This window comes from Anomaloglossus baeobatrachus, chromosome 12 (assembly GCF_048569485.1).
Source record: "Anomaloglossus baeobatrachus isolate aAnoBae1 chromosome 12, aAnoBae1.hap1, whole genome shotgun sequence".
Classification (NCBI taxonomy): Eukaryota; Metazoa; Chordata; class Amphibia; order Anura; family Aromobatidae; genus Anomaloglossus; species Anomaloglossus baeobatrachus.
In genome coordinates, this window is record NC_134364.1 from 25934172 (window position 1) to 25949467 (window position 15296).

Sequence of the window (15296 nt, forward strand, 5' to 3'; positions counted from 1 at the left end):
GGAGTGTACATGCTTATATAGGAGTTGTGACTGGCACAACTTCTATAGGTGAGTTTGATTTTATTAATTTACCCCTTCCCTATTGGGGTAAGACCCTATTGCGCTTTCTTTTCCACAGTTATTTCCGTAATTGTCAGATTGTTGTTGGTCTCAAAGATGGAACTCTCTTCTACCTCCAGAATGGTGGTCCCCTGACCACTCATTCTGGCTGGTGACTGACCACCAGTGACTGGGGAGAGAATAGTTAAAGCACCCCCTCTCTCTTCATTGTTTTGAGAATTTTGAATCAGGCCAAGTTCATTCCAACCGTCATCTATCAGCTATCCAGTGGATATGCCAGAAATATCACTTATGAGTCAACCCCTTTAACCTTGCGCCCTGTAACTTTCTTCACATTATCTTTATAATCTAATAATGAATTTTGTAAGCAAAATTAATCCAATACGGAATTCTCCTAATCACCAAAAGTGCTCAGCCTGCCCTCATATGTGTACCTGCTATCATATTAGACGCCATAGTGAGGACATACCATTCATTCATTTTCAATGTTGTAGACCAGAGTATAGCTTGAAGAGGTTGGCCATTAATTTAACGTTGATAGCCTATCCTATCCTCATCAATGTCTGAACAACCAGGGTCCAACACTCGGCATCCCCACCGATAAGCTGTTCTCGGTGCAAGCGGCAGGCAGCTCAAAATGCTCAGTTCCGGAGCTGCCCTGTCTCCAGACCACAGCCATGTCAGGGTACTGTACATCCACCTCCTAATGATTATTATAGGAGGCACATCAGTTGATGGAGCATCTCCAGAACTGAGCATTTCCAGCTGCCTGCTGCTGGCACCAAAAACCGCTGAATGGAGGGGTGCCAGGTGTCGAACCCCAGTCGATCAGACATTGATTACCTATCCTAAGGCGGGCTTTTGCACGTTGCGACATCGCAAGCCGATGCTGCGATGTCGCACGCGATAGTCCCCGCCCCCGTTGCAGGTACGATCTCGTGTGATAGCTGGCGTAGCGAAAATTATCGCTACGCCAGCTTCACATGCACTCACCTGCCCTGCGACCGTCGCTCTGGCCGGTGACCCGCCTCCTTCCTAAGGGGGCAGGTCGTGCGGTGTCATAGCGACGTCACACGGCAGGCGGCCAATAGCGGCGGAGGGGCGGAGATTAGCAGGATGTAAACATCCCGCCCACCTCCTTCCTTCCGCATAGCCGCCGGTGGCAAGTAAGGAGATGTTCCTCGCTCCTGCGGCTTCATACACAGCGATGTGTGCTGCCGCAGGAACGAGGAACAACATCGTACCTGTCGCTGCAGCTAAATTATAGAAATGTCGGTGAATGCAACGATGATACGATAACGACGCTTTTGCGCTCGTTAATCGTATCATCTAGCATTTACACAGTACGATGTCGAAAGTGACGCCGGATGTGCGTCACTTTCGATTTGACCCCACCGACATCGCACGTGCGATGTCGCAACGTGCAAAGCCGCCCTAAGGATAGGCCATCAAGGTAAAAGTTGTGGCCAACCTCTTTAAATATTTATTTACCAAAAATTTCCAGTAGTTTCCATCTTAGTTCAAAGGGCTCCATCAGATTTCTTGGCAAGTATACAGTATATCAAGAGACTGCTCCCTAGAGGGAGATCTACATCTCACAATGATATCATCCAAGTGCTCATACAAGGCAGACATTCCACAATTGATTCCACACATTATTGTGCACTTCTCCAGCAGCCAGACACAAGTCATAGACTTATAAACAACCGGACAGATGACACCAGCCATTGATTCACGCATGTGAGACACTCCGTATACATCTCTAACACATACAAGGCTTGGTAAAACACCAGCAGTAGAGGCTGTATATAGAGTGTTCAATCATATTGGGAGCTACCGGCTGGGCACAACAGAATACTAACCACTGGTAATATTCTTTACACTGTAGCTCTGGTTTGGTGCCAAAGACTATTAGTTCTTGTACAATGTTTATTTGGAATATTATATTGTAAAACTAAGAAAAAATGCACTAAGAACCCTACAGAAAATGACAGAATCACCGCTACATCTCTGTAGATGCCAGGAGCAGAAGACGAGAACTATTAGCAGCAGCTTTTATTCTGTGAATTGTCAGCTAAAGAATATCACAATGCCGGGGCAGCCGGGCCAGACGTCGGAATTTTACAATATGGCCTTGTGCACACGCTGCGTTTTTCAGATGCAATTTTGGTCCCAAAACTGCATCCATTTTCTTTCTCAGCAAAGTATGAGATTTCATTTTTGCTGTGAGCACATTGCAGTTTTTTTTGGCTACATCTTTATGGTGACCACAGATGCAGCATATCAATTCTTTTTGCGTTTTGTCCCTGCATTTCGGAGGACAGGCAGATCAATCCCCCACTGATTCGGGGGTCGATGGGGGATTTATCCTTATGTCTGGCCAGATTCCGGGGACCAGAATCTGGCGCAAAGGAGTTGGAACAAGGGCTTCATACTTACCGATCACCAGGACGGATGTCACACTGCTCTCGCTGCCTCTCATTCTTGTTCCCGGGTCGCTCATTAGGCTCATACATATTTCACTGCCTCTCCCGCCCACCGGAGGCTGTGATAGGCTGGGGGATTGTCTGACTGTAGCCGGAGTGACAGCGTGTCTGAGGCTTTTAATCACAGGCACCGGTGGGCGGGTCTATGTAGTACAGTAAAAATAAATAAAAACATTTGTGTAGGATCCCCCCCATATTAGGATACCACCACAGGTAAAGCCCAATAGCTTGGGGCTGATATTCTCAGGCTGTGGATACCCATGGTTAGGCCCTCCAGCCTAAAAATATCAGCCAGCAGTTGCCTGGAATTCCAGCATCAATTAGATGAGAGAGTCCCTGCACTTTATCCCAGCTCTTCCCAGTTGCCCTGGTGCGGTGGCAGTCGAGGTAATGAGGGAGTAAATGGCAGATCACAGCAGCCACTAAGTCCTATATTAGTGACGGCAGGCGTCTGAGAGACCCCATCACTAATTTGTAAGTGAAAGTAAACACAAGGAAAAAAATCATTTCATTACTTTATTGAACCACCCAAACACCCCTGCAGGTCCGACGTAATCCACACGAGGTCCAACAATGCTTCCACCACTGCTATATCTGAAGCGCACAGCGAGTGCCATAGAACATGACTGCCTGCTGTGAGCTCCACGCAACAACTGAAGTGAGCCACGTGGTCAGCGGTGATGTCAAATAGGTTACCAGCAGCCAAAGGTAGAGTCCTCCACCTGTGACAGAAAATTACCCAAGTGATGTCACTGCTGTTTGTGAGGCTCACTTCAGTCACTTGGGTGATTTGCTGTCACAGCTGGAGTAGCTGGAGTAGCCTTGGCTGCCGGTAACCTGAGTGATATCCCTGCTGATCGCGCGGCTTACTTAAGTTATTGCGTGGAGGTCACAGCGGGCAGTCATGTTCTATAGCGCTCGCTGTGAGCTTCAGATATAGCAGTGGTGGAAGCATTGTTGGACCTCGTGTGGATTACGTCGGACCTGCAGGGGTGTTTGGGGGGTTTAATAAAGTAATGAAAGAGGGTGCTTTTTTGTCTTATTTAAAATAAAGGATTTTTTCGGTGTTTACTTCACTTACAAATTAGTGATGGGGTCTCTCAGACGCCTGCCGTCACTAATCTAGGACTTAGTGGCTGCTGTGATCTGCCATTAACTCCCTCATTGCCTCGATTGCCACCGCACTAGGGCAATCGGGAAGAGCTGGGATAAAGTGCAGGGACTGTTGCATCGAATTGATGCTGCAATTCCAGGCAACTTCTAGCTGATATTTTTTAGGCTGGAGGGCCTAACCATGGGTATCCCCCAGTCTGAGAATATAAGCCCCAAGCTATCGGGCTTTACCTGTGGTGGTATCATAATATGGGGGGATCCTACACAATTTTTTTTTATTTCTTTTACTGTACTACATACACCCGCCCACCAGCATCTGTGATTAAAAGCCTCAGACACACGCTCATTCAGGTTGGGGGCTTGTCTGACTGTAGCCAATCACAGCCTCCGGTGGGCGGGAGAAGCAGTGAATATGTATAGCCTAATGAGCGGCCCGGGAAGAATGAGAGGCAGCGGGAGCAGTGTGACATCTGTCCTGGTGATCGGTAAGTATGAAGCCCTTGTTCCAACTCCTTTGCCCCAGATTATGGTCCCTGGGATCTGGCCAGATATCAGGAATAAATCCCATCGCTGTGAGCTTTTGAGGTTTAGATTTAGCATTTTTGCCGTGTGTGCGTTTTTTTGGTTGGCCAAAAACGTGCATCTTTGAGGTCACCACAAAGATGCAACATGCACACACAGCCTAAGGAAGTCTTATCTAGCTAAGAGTTTTTGCAAAAATGATACAAATCCATTTGAGCGGATTATGGTAGCTTCACTGCTCTTCCGTCGCCTCTCTCAGTGCTAGACATAGTAGCAGGAAGATGAAAGTGGTAGAATAAAGATCTCCCAAGCATGGAGAGGGGAGAAAGCATCTACAGTCCCAGGAAAGGCAGAGAAAACAGATTACATAAAAGAAAGAAATTAGAGCTTGATAAAGGCTATGCTAATATGTGAACTACTGAAACCTCAACACCCTGGATACAACCAGACCTCCCATCTAGTCAATTACAATGAGGGGAAAATCTGAAACTTGGATTAGGCTGTAAACTGCATATTAGGATGATAATGGTGGGGGGCTGAAAATTGTAGACTGAAACGTTTTACAATTTATTAACAAAAAGGTAACTAGTAACAAATTTAAATATAATTTTTCCATGTCAAAGCTCAAAGTGCGTATTTCTTTGTAGTGGTGTCAAAATTTCTCAATATAAAAAAAAAATAAATAAAAAAAATACTAAATGATCAAACTGGAGAATTTCAGTGAATGGGGCAACACTACAATTCCCTGCATTGCAGAGGATCCCAACCATCAGTGTGCTGGAGAATTGAGAGTTAAGGTTGCTAGTCACCTGATTTTAAAGATCAAGTGGGCCTTCATTGCACCAAAAATCGCCAGACTGGCATAAGTTGACAATTTTCTGTAATGTTAGAACTGTTTGGGGGTTGTCCAAGCTGTAGTTCCATTTTAACATTTATATGAAACCCAACAGGAACAAAAAACTGTGCATCATATAGTCTTTTACAGCAAGTTAAAGAGGTGGTTCACTACTCTAATAGTGGCCACAGCGTTGTAAAACTGTTAGGGAAGGTTTTTTTCTAAAAACCTTGTTCAGCCAATTCTGCCTCTGAGTGGCGCTATTGCGGTCTGCTCATGACCATGAAGTGACCCCCAGGGCTCTGTGACTTCTGAGATCCGGTGAGGTCACGTCAACTTCCAGTTGACCAGACATGACAGAGCCTGGCCCCAGTCTTCCCAAGTGGCTGTACTGTGGGTGGAGTTTCACCCCTTTTCACGGCCTACCATTGTTCCTGCTTGCGGGAGATGCTACGCTGTGACTCTGGGCTGTGATGAGTGGTGAAACGCCGCCCACAGTCCAGTTAATCCGGAAGATTGCGGCCTAATTGATGTCAGGTCAACTGGAAGTTGACGTGACACCACCCGATCTCAGGTCACGGAGCCCGGGGTTCACTTCATGGGGATGAGTAGACCGCAATAGCGCCACTCACAGGCAGAATTGGCTGAACAAACTATTTGACAAAAGCCTTCCCTATCAGTTTTACAGAGATGTTGACTATTGCAGCATTGTGGACCACCTCTAAGTTCAAACAGATACACTTTCATGCAGGGGTGGGTATATTGTTGCAGCTGCACAGGTGGTGTCGGAGAGGTAAGGAGCCACTACCATCTTCAAAGCAGGAGGTATTGTGCAGTATGATGACCTTTTGGACTGCAGATGGCTCATATATTCTTCCCACACAAGGTACCCCCCTTCCGATCTGTGTTCACCACTGTTTCAGCTCATCATGATCATGATCTTCCCTGAATCGCTTCTATGTATAAAGGTTATTACAACCACAGTTTTATTTACTACCATAACAAGGCTGAAAACAAAAAGGTCCATCAAAACCAACCTAGATTTTTAAAGGGTTGATAAACAAGGTCAAACACAACCATGATGTTATTGCCAATTGCCTCATTTTGCAATTTTTAAATATGGCAAATCTGAATAAAAAGAAAAAAAACAAGATGCTAACACTACATGAAAATGAAATACTCAGAATATCTTGAACATAAGCTTTTATTTTGACCCCTAAAAAACAATTGAAAAATTGAAAAGGTCTGGAGCTTACCCTACTCTTGACATCTTTTAGTTTTGGCAGGATTTCTAGCCCAAATCCATCTGCTTGTCCTCTCGTACGGTTGCCTCCATTCATGTAGTTTCCAAAGGCAAGAATCAAGCCCATGATGTCTTTTACAGACGTTATTTCCAACAAGCTCTAAAAAAATAAGCACAGCAATGTACCAGAAAGTCCACATTGACACCCCACAATCACAACTAGGGGTCCCCATGCTGCCAGTTCCTCTTTATCACTCATCAATTAATGACAATTTAAATGGAACGCCGACACAATTGTTTAACCTAACCATTGCCTTATTTAAAGTCCATTGGGTTAAAGACAACCAAGTACTTGGCACAATTTAACAATCTATTGTGCAGAATGGCGCAAATACAATAAAAAAATCAAAGCAGTAAAATGTTACATGAAAAATTGCTGGAAAAAATATTGATTTATGGGCAAAAGTTTTATACAGCTGACAATTATTTTTTTTAAACGCAACAGTAAAATTATTAAAACTGTAAGGATTAATCTCAAAATAGGAAATATTTACAGGATATGGCATAACTTGCTAATAGCATCACTAAAGGCCGCTTTACACACAACGATATCACTAGCGATCTCGTTAGCGATGTGACACGCCCAGATCGTTGCTACAAGTTGCAGAGATCGCTCATAGGTCATTTTGTAGCGGTCACATGTACACATCTCACAAATGACGCTACATCGTTCAGCGATATATTGTTTGACCAAGGCGGTCGTGTGCACACAGTCACACAGTATTCCTCCCAACGATTCCAGCAACGACAGAGGCGTATAATTGTCCATAGCATACACCCTGGTGTGTGACTGCCTCACCCTCTACACACCCCAACTTCCATGCTGTCAGAATCTCCTAAGATTTGTGTCCGCCTTATCAACCATGCCTGACAAATCAGAACGCAGTTGGTACCACCAATCAGAGCGGAGGAGGCGTGGAGCATTGCTCGTAACTACACTCCTGCGTCGCTGATGACGGACGCACTAACGATGTTGTTCGTCATTGGCAGGGTGTCAAACGTATCAATATCTCTGCTGCGTTTGAAACAATGAATAATATTTTGAAAATGAACGACGTGTCAAGGATCTTCGCTATTTTTGCGATCGTTCGGAGTCGCACGTAGGTGTCACACGCAACGACGTCGCTAACGATGATGGAAGTGCGTCACGAAAACCGTGACCCCGACGACCTATCGTCAGATAAATCGTAGCGTGTAATGCGGCCTTAAGGGTCTGACATCTATCAATCTTAAGACAGGGCTCTGGTCAGCTTTCTCCATAATCAATAGTAGTGGAGGTCGAGCGTGTGTATCTACATCCTATTTAAGAAGGGACTCTACAGAGCCTGGTTCGAGTTCCAGAGCACTATTCTCGGGATAGTTGAAGAAACATTATCTTTAACTTACCGTGCAGATCTGGGTGACGATGTCTATTTTCCTATGAACTGAGCCAATCCCTTCAGCGAAGAGTGACTGGAAAATTATACACTTTGCTCGCTCTGTAAAATTTGGTATCTGAGATAACTCGTACAGAAACCTTGATAAAAGAATAAAGAACCTATTAAAATCTATTAATCAAATAAAAAGAAAATATATAATGCAATACAGAAAAATAAAAATGCAGTTTGTCCAGATAACTAGGTGGACCCAACATAAGCCATCACCTAATCTTAGAAATCACTACCATGCTTGGGTGCTCGAAAATCATAACGAGCAACTGGATGCTCAGATGGACGCGACTCGAGCGCCCGAGTAAAATGGAAGTCAATGGAAACGCGTGCATTTTTCCATAATAAATAATGATAAGACCAGCCCCCAGCGGTCTGCTTTACCCTGGCTGCTTTACCTTACCATTTTTTTTTTATTTACTTTCCAGCAGTGACGTAGCAGTCGGTGATGCATACAGGTGTCATCCCCTTGCTGTTCTGATTGCATTTGAGTGCCGATTCCATCAATTTCAGTGACTTTCTGGCCTCCTCAACCCTCTTAGGAGAGGGGGGAGTGGGGGTTCTGCTGGAAAAATGCTTGTGTTTCCCATTGAATTCCATTTTACTCATTGCTTGAATCGAGCCTGCCCAAGTGTCTGATCTACTTGATTTGAGTAACTAGCACTCAAGCAGTTTAGCGCTCACTCGTCACTAGTGATACCCATGGCTTCCAGATCTCAGGCAGTCATTGCCTGCAAAGGATTTCACACACAGTATTAAAAATTAACATTTTATTTATGGTTAAGTTAATTTGTCCAATTACTTTTGAGCCCCTGAAATGAGGAGACTTTGTAGAAAAATGGTTGCAATTCCGAATTGTTTCACAGGATATTTTTGCTCAACCCCTTTAATTAAACCAGAAAGTCTTCACTTAACAAGTATCTCAGTTATTTCACTTTAAAATTAAAAACAGCAGCCTGCAGAGCTGAAATCACAAAGAATCAGTCACTGTTCAAATATTTCTGGATCCAACTGTATTTCAAGAAAAATACTGATGGCACATCCTACCTTTCTAATGTGAACAGGTGCGAACTTAACATGAAAAATAGCAACACAAAGGAGACAGTTGCACTCTGTAGTGCTAAGATATGTGTAACAATGAATATGGGAATAAATGCTATGAAAAAACATGTAGAAATCAATCAATCAACCCAAAGAGGTGTCATGTAGAACTATTGAAGGGTCTCCATCCCCCTCCTGTCCACCATCAGCCAGAGATCGTCATGACGATTATCTGATTGGCCTGGAAGCTTAAGGTATTTATGACTTTGGGTGATGGTAGAAGAAAAGCCAAAAGCTGCAGAGAAAGACAATTCTTTGTAATATTGGCGGGAAAACTCCCAAAGCAGGTTTTGAAGTGCGACTTTAATGCTAGAAAGATGAAAAACACATTGCCAGAATCCCTGCGTCGTGCGGAATCCAGCGCACCGTCTCACCTGACGAGGAGATCGACGGAATCACGACAAATTAGTATTGGCCAGTAAAATTGTGCTAGAGTCGTTGTGTTTGGTATCAATGTAACTGTAAAATCGAGATATTAAATATGACGCTAATATCTTTCACCTGTGTGACCCAGGAGCAAAGATATGAAAAACCCTAGAATTATGGAACTCTGTGAACATCAGAGCACAGCCCACAAGTGACTGTAAAATGATGTCACAGGCAAGGGGGGCTAGCAAGAGCATAAGAGACAGTTCCTGTCTTGGGGGGCCAGTCAGTACTTAGGAGGGCATCATGAAGGGTGATGCTGGCCGATTCTAACATCTCTTGGAGACCCTCCCTCCATAAGCAGACGTCACTTCTATGGCAGAAGCTTAGTAAGTTTCATGTTTATACCTTTTATTTTAATGTAGCTGTTATGCCGTAATGTGTATTGTTCCCTTTTGTAACTTCTTGTATATTCTTTAAACACTGCCTATTTTCGGATTAAATATATAAAAATTTAAGAGTTTCTTTCCTTATGCTTTATATACGAATCCAAAACCCCGAAGGGCCTTATGCTATCTGAAACGGGTTCCCAGCTACCTGTAGAAAGTCTGGGTGGTGGCAGCGTAATTGTTATTGCATAGAATTATTGGAGTGCTATCATTAAGGGTACCGAGGTATATAAATATTCCATTAGCAGGAATCAGAGATATACATTTACCCTTGCTGTGAGACCTCCAATATTTGGCATTATCAGCTCAGCAGCCTCATCTTATGCATTGTCCTGCAGTACCAAAAGTGGCCTGCAGACAAGGGGGGCGCTAGAGAGTAGTCGTGTGTAACAAATCAGTGAACAGCTGCAGATTTCTGAGGGACTTCCCCGGCTGTTCGTGACAAATTGGTGGCAAGCGGTGGGATATATAAAGCATTAGTGATCTGGTTTGAGCAATCATCCCTTTCACTAAAAACTTGCAAAAGTTTTGAGGATTGAACTCAGTGTTTAAATATACCTGGAACAATACTGTACGTGTAGCAGTTACCCCCTCCCCTTCTCTCTTGTTTTCTATCCTATCTTTTATTTGGCAATTATGGAGGCTGTGTCAGAAGCCTGGTACAATCAGCAGAAGAAGGAAGTTCTTGCTGCACTCTGCAGATCCAAGTTGATTGATGGCCATGGCAAAACGAGGCAAGACCTCATTAAAGAACTTTTACAATGGGACGCAGAGCACGTTCATTCCCCCAGTGCTGGAGAAGAGGAGGCAAGCCAAGCCCAGGATAGTGCTTCTGCAGAGTCCCCACCATCAACTGCAAGCCAGAGCAGTGACCGGGGCAACATGGACTCTTTCCTGAAGATGGCTCTACAACAATTCGCTGCAGATGACCGGCAGGGACGGCTAAACCTCATTCAGCAATATCGAGAGGCTGAGAGAGCCGAGCGAGAGGCTGAGAGAGCCGAGCGAGAGGCTGAGAGAGCCGAGCGCCAGGCTCAGGCCGAGCGAGAGGCTGAGAGAGCCGAGCGAGAGCGCCAAGCCCAGAGAGACCATGAATTGAATATCCTCAAAGCCCGGCAGCAGACATCTTCCTCACTAAACGGTGAGTCCAATAATGCCAGCAGCTTTAAGCCCCGACCGGAGCACTTTCTTGTGATGGAAAAGGACGGGGATTTGGACACCTTTCTGAGGGGATTTGAAAAGACTTGCTTGCAGTACCAGTTGCCCTCAACACAATGGGCACAATACTTAACCCCAGGGCTGCGAGGCAAGGCCCTGGACGCGTTTGCCAGTCTCCCTCAAGAGCAGAGTGGAGACTATGGGGCCATAAAGCAGGCCCTAGTACGGAAGTATCAGCTGACTCCGGAGGTGTACCGAAAAAAATTCCGGACCCTCCAGCTCGGACCTCATGACAGCTACAGCGATTTGGAGGGTGGGCTCCAGCGCACCTTTGACCAGTGGATCCAAGGACTGTCCGTTACAACCTTTGAGGAGTTAAAGGACCTCATGGTGAAGGACCAACTCCTACATGTCTGTCCTGTGGAGGTTCGACAGTTTGTTATGGACCGAGAGCCCAAGGAGGCCTCAAAAGCAGCCCAGATTGCCGACGCCTATGTGGCCAACCGTGCATCGGAGGTGCGGAAGCCGTCCACCACTAGCTGGAAAGGGGGTAAGATGACAACTACAACCACCCCTGCCCCTACCAGCCGACCTCCCGTAGGTCCTGTTTCATCCACCAGTGCCCGGCCCACCTCTGACACTCGCAGGTGTTTTTCCTGCAACCTGCCTGGACACCTCAGCTCTGGTTGCCCAGAGAGGCAGAAGAGGAACCCCACATCCAAGGCCCAAGGGCCCACTGGAACTGTCCTTTTGGCAAGGAAGGCGGGTGGTAGGGCCTGCGAAAACCTACACCCCGTCACCGTAGGCGGAACCCCCACTGTGGGGCTCAAGGACACTGGGGCCGACAGAACACTGGTCCGCCCTGAACTGGTACCCCCTGAAAACTTTATCCCGGGAAAACTCCTGACTGTCGCCTTGGCGGGGGGTGTCCACCAATCCTTCCCAATGGCCCTGATTCCCCTCGACTGGGGTGCTGGGAGAGGGTTGAGGGAAGTGGGGGTGGATGAACATCTACCAACCAATGTTTTATTGGGGACTGATCTGGGGCGATTAGTTGCACAATTTCTCCCTGATGATCCTCCCGAATCCAAAAAGTCATGTGATACAAATGTTGTTGATCAGTCATGTGATGCAAATGTGGTTAAATCATGTGATGCAAATGTTGTTGATAAGTCATGCGACCCGAATGCGGATATCCAGAACGTGATTACAAATGTTGTGCATGGTAATAAAGTGGAGATTTGTACAGGGGAACTCAGCCATGCCACGCGGCAGGGTGACGTGGCTGAGGACAACCCCAAGGTAGCAAGTGTCTGTGCTGACAGAGATGGAGGCAGACATGAGAACCACGAGGACAGTGGTCAAATGCAGCTGAGCAGTGTCACAGCGGACAGTGACACAGCCAGTAGTACCTGTCAGGCTGATGGGGAAGAGTGGTTATTCCCCGGGGAGACAGCCTTCATCGGTGCTGTCACCCGCAGTCAGAGTGCCCAGAACGCAAATGAAACCTTGCCTTCTGACACCTCTTCACCCAGAGGGATAACGGAACTGGTTACGGACCCAGAGCAGGTCCCAGAGGGTCCCGGTGAGGTTGGAACCTTAACGTCACTTTTGGCTGCCTCTAGCCAAGAGTTCCAGGTGGCTCTACGAACTGATGCCAGTTTAGAGACGTTAAGGGACCTCGCCGAGAAGCCCTCCTCAGAGACCGATAAGGAGAGGGTATTCTGGGACCAGGGAAAGTTGTACCGGGAGACAATTCCCTGTAACCCCCAACAAGAGTGGCTGAAGGAAAGACAGCTGGTGGTGCCTCACCGCTTTAGGAGTGAGTTGCTGCGGATTGCCCATGAGATCCCACTCGCCGGACACTTGGGGGTCAGCAAAACCAAGGCCCGGCTGTCTCACCACTTCTATTGGCCCAAAATGGGGACAGATGTTGCCAACTACTGCCGCTCCTGTATCACATGTCAAAGAGTGGGAAAGTCAGGGCCTGCTCCCAAAGCTCCCCTGATCTCTTTGCCGGTGATAGAAGAACCTTTCCAGAGGGTCGCTGTGGACATTGTCGGGCCTCTGGCCGTCCCCAGCAGCTCTGGAAAACGGTTCGTCCTTACTGTGGTAGACTATGCTACCCGGTATCCGGAGGCAGTGGCTCTGTCCTCAGTTAGAGCCGATAAGGTGGCAGATGCCCTCTTGATCATATTCTCCCGAGTAGGATTTCCCAGGGAGATGCTTACCGACCAGGGGACTCAGTTCATGTCTCGTCTAATGGAGGCTCTCTGTAAGAAAATGCAGGTGCGGCATCTGATATCAAGCGCTTATCACCCACAGACCAATGGTTTGTGTGAGCGATTTAATGGTACACTTAAGCAGATGCTTAAGATGCTGGTTGAGTCACATGGACGCGACTGGGAGCGGTATCTCTCACACCTGCTGTTTGCCTACAGAGAGGTACCACAGGCCTCAACGGGGTTTTCCCCCTTCGAGCTCCTGTATGGCAGACGAGTCCGGGGGCCTCTTGGTCTGGTAAGGGAATCCTGGGAAGAGGAACTGAACTCCCCAGAAGTGTCCGTTGTGGAGTATGTCATTCGGCTACGTGACAAAATGCAGTCAATGACGCAGATGGTGCATGAGAATATGGCGCAAGCCCAGGCCAGCCAGAAGCGATGGTACGACCAACACGCTCGAGAGCGGGTGTACGAAGTGGGTCAGAAGGTGTGGGTCCTAGTCCCAATGACCCAGAACAAGCTTCAGGCGGCCTGGGAGGGTCCATACCTGGTGCATCAGCGCCTCAATGATGTAAACTACGTGGTCACCATCGACCATGCCAGGAAGAGGCAAAAGGTCTTCCATGTCAACATGATGAAAGCTCATCATGACAGGGAAGCCTTTGCCCTTCCTGTGTGTAGTCTTCCCGAGGAAGGCGAAAGTGAAGTCTTGGTGGACTTGCTCGCCTCGGCCCGGGATGGAGGGTCGATCGAGGAGGCGGCATTCAACCCACAGCTATCCTTGGACCAAAAGTCCCAGCTGCGGGAGGTATTCCGGCCCTACCTGATGACCTTCACGAATGTCCCAGGGAAGACATCCCTAGCCACCCACCAGGTGGACACAGGGAGTCATTCCCCAGTTCGTCAACCCCCATACCGTGTCTCCCTAGAGGTACAAAAGGACATAAAAAGGGAGATCGATGAAATGCTAGTCCTGGGAGTGATCCAGAGGTCCAAAAGTGCATGGGCCTCGCCTGTAGTCTTGGTTCCAAAAAAGGACCGGACAACCCGGTTTTGTGTGGACTACAGGAGGCTAAATGCAATCACAGCACCCGATGCGTACCCAATGCCACGCATCGATGAGTTACTGGATTGCTTAGCCGGGGCCCGGTACCTGACCATCATGGACCTGAGTCGAGGGTACTGGCAGATTCCTATGTCCAAGGAAGCACAGGAAAGGTCCGCCTTCATCACCCCATTTGGGCTGTATGAATCCCTTGTCATGCCCTTTGGCATGAGAAATGCTCCTGCCACTTTCCAGCGATTGGTCGACCAGCTGCTCGAGGGACTAGGAGGGTTTGCAGTAGCTTACCTGGATGACATTGCCATCTTTAGTCCCACTTGGGAGGAACACCTGGGGCACCTGGAGCAGGTGCTCAGGCGGATCCAAAGCGCTGGTCTGACTATAAAACCAGGGAAGTGTCAGATCGGCATGACGGAGGTACAGTACCTCGGACACAGAGTGGGTGGCGGGACCCTGAAACCAGAGCCAGGGAAGGTTGACGCCATCACCTCCTGGCCTACCCCCAAGTCAAAGAAGCAGGTGATGTCCTTCTTGGGTACGGCAGGGTACTATAGGAAGTTCGTTCCTAACTATAGTGCTCTTGCTAAGCCATTGACGGACCTCACCAAAAAGAAGCTACCGCAAGTAGTCACCTGGACAGATGACTGTGAACGGTCCTTCAGGGCACTGAAAGCTGCCCTCGCCAGTTCCCCAATCCTACAAGCCCCGGACTTCACCCGACGGTTCATAGTTCAGACAGATGCCAGTGCGTTTGGCCTTGGTGCAGTACTCAGCCAGGTAAATGGGAAGGGAGAAGAGCATCCGGTGATGTTTCTCAGCCGCAAGCTCTTATCCCGGGAAGTGGCCTATGCCACTGTGGAGAAGGAGTGCCTCTCTATAGTGTGGGCCCTGCGGAAACTGCAGCCCTACCTATATGGACGCAACTTCACCATAGTGACAGACCACAACCCTCTCAGCTGGCTACATCGGGTGGCCGGCGACAATGGTAAGCTACTGCGGTGGAGCTTGGCACTACAGCAGTATGACTTTACCATTCAACACAGGAAGGGTGTTGAGCATGGCAACGCTGATGGGCTGTCCCGGCAGGGGGATGCCAGCGAGGTAGGCTTAGGAGACGATTGGCAAATCAATCTCCCATGCTACCTCAAAAAGGGGGAGGTGTCATGTAGAACTATTGAAGGGTCTCCATCC

At 47.5% G+C, this 15296-nt stretch overlaps 1 protein-coding gene across 5 annotated transcripts in view; it reads right to left on the reverse strand.

The window, feature by feature from the left end:
* Nucleotides 1-15296, reverse strand: part of FMN1 (formin 1) — a 367097-nt gene that overhangs the window by 63724 nt on the left and 288077 nt on the right. For all 5 annotated transcript variants that reach the window (XM_075330787.1, XM_075330789.1, XM_075330790.1 and 2 more), the window contains 2 exons: nucleotides 7706-7835; nucleotides 6273-6419 (listed from right to left, as the gene is read on the reverse strand). In XM_075330787.1, the coding sequence (XP_075186902.1) occupies nucleotides 6273-6419; nucleotides 7706-7835 (277 nt within the window). The remainder of the gene's footprint in view (nucleotides 1-6272; nucleotides 6420-7705; nucleotides 7836-15296) is intronic.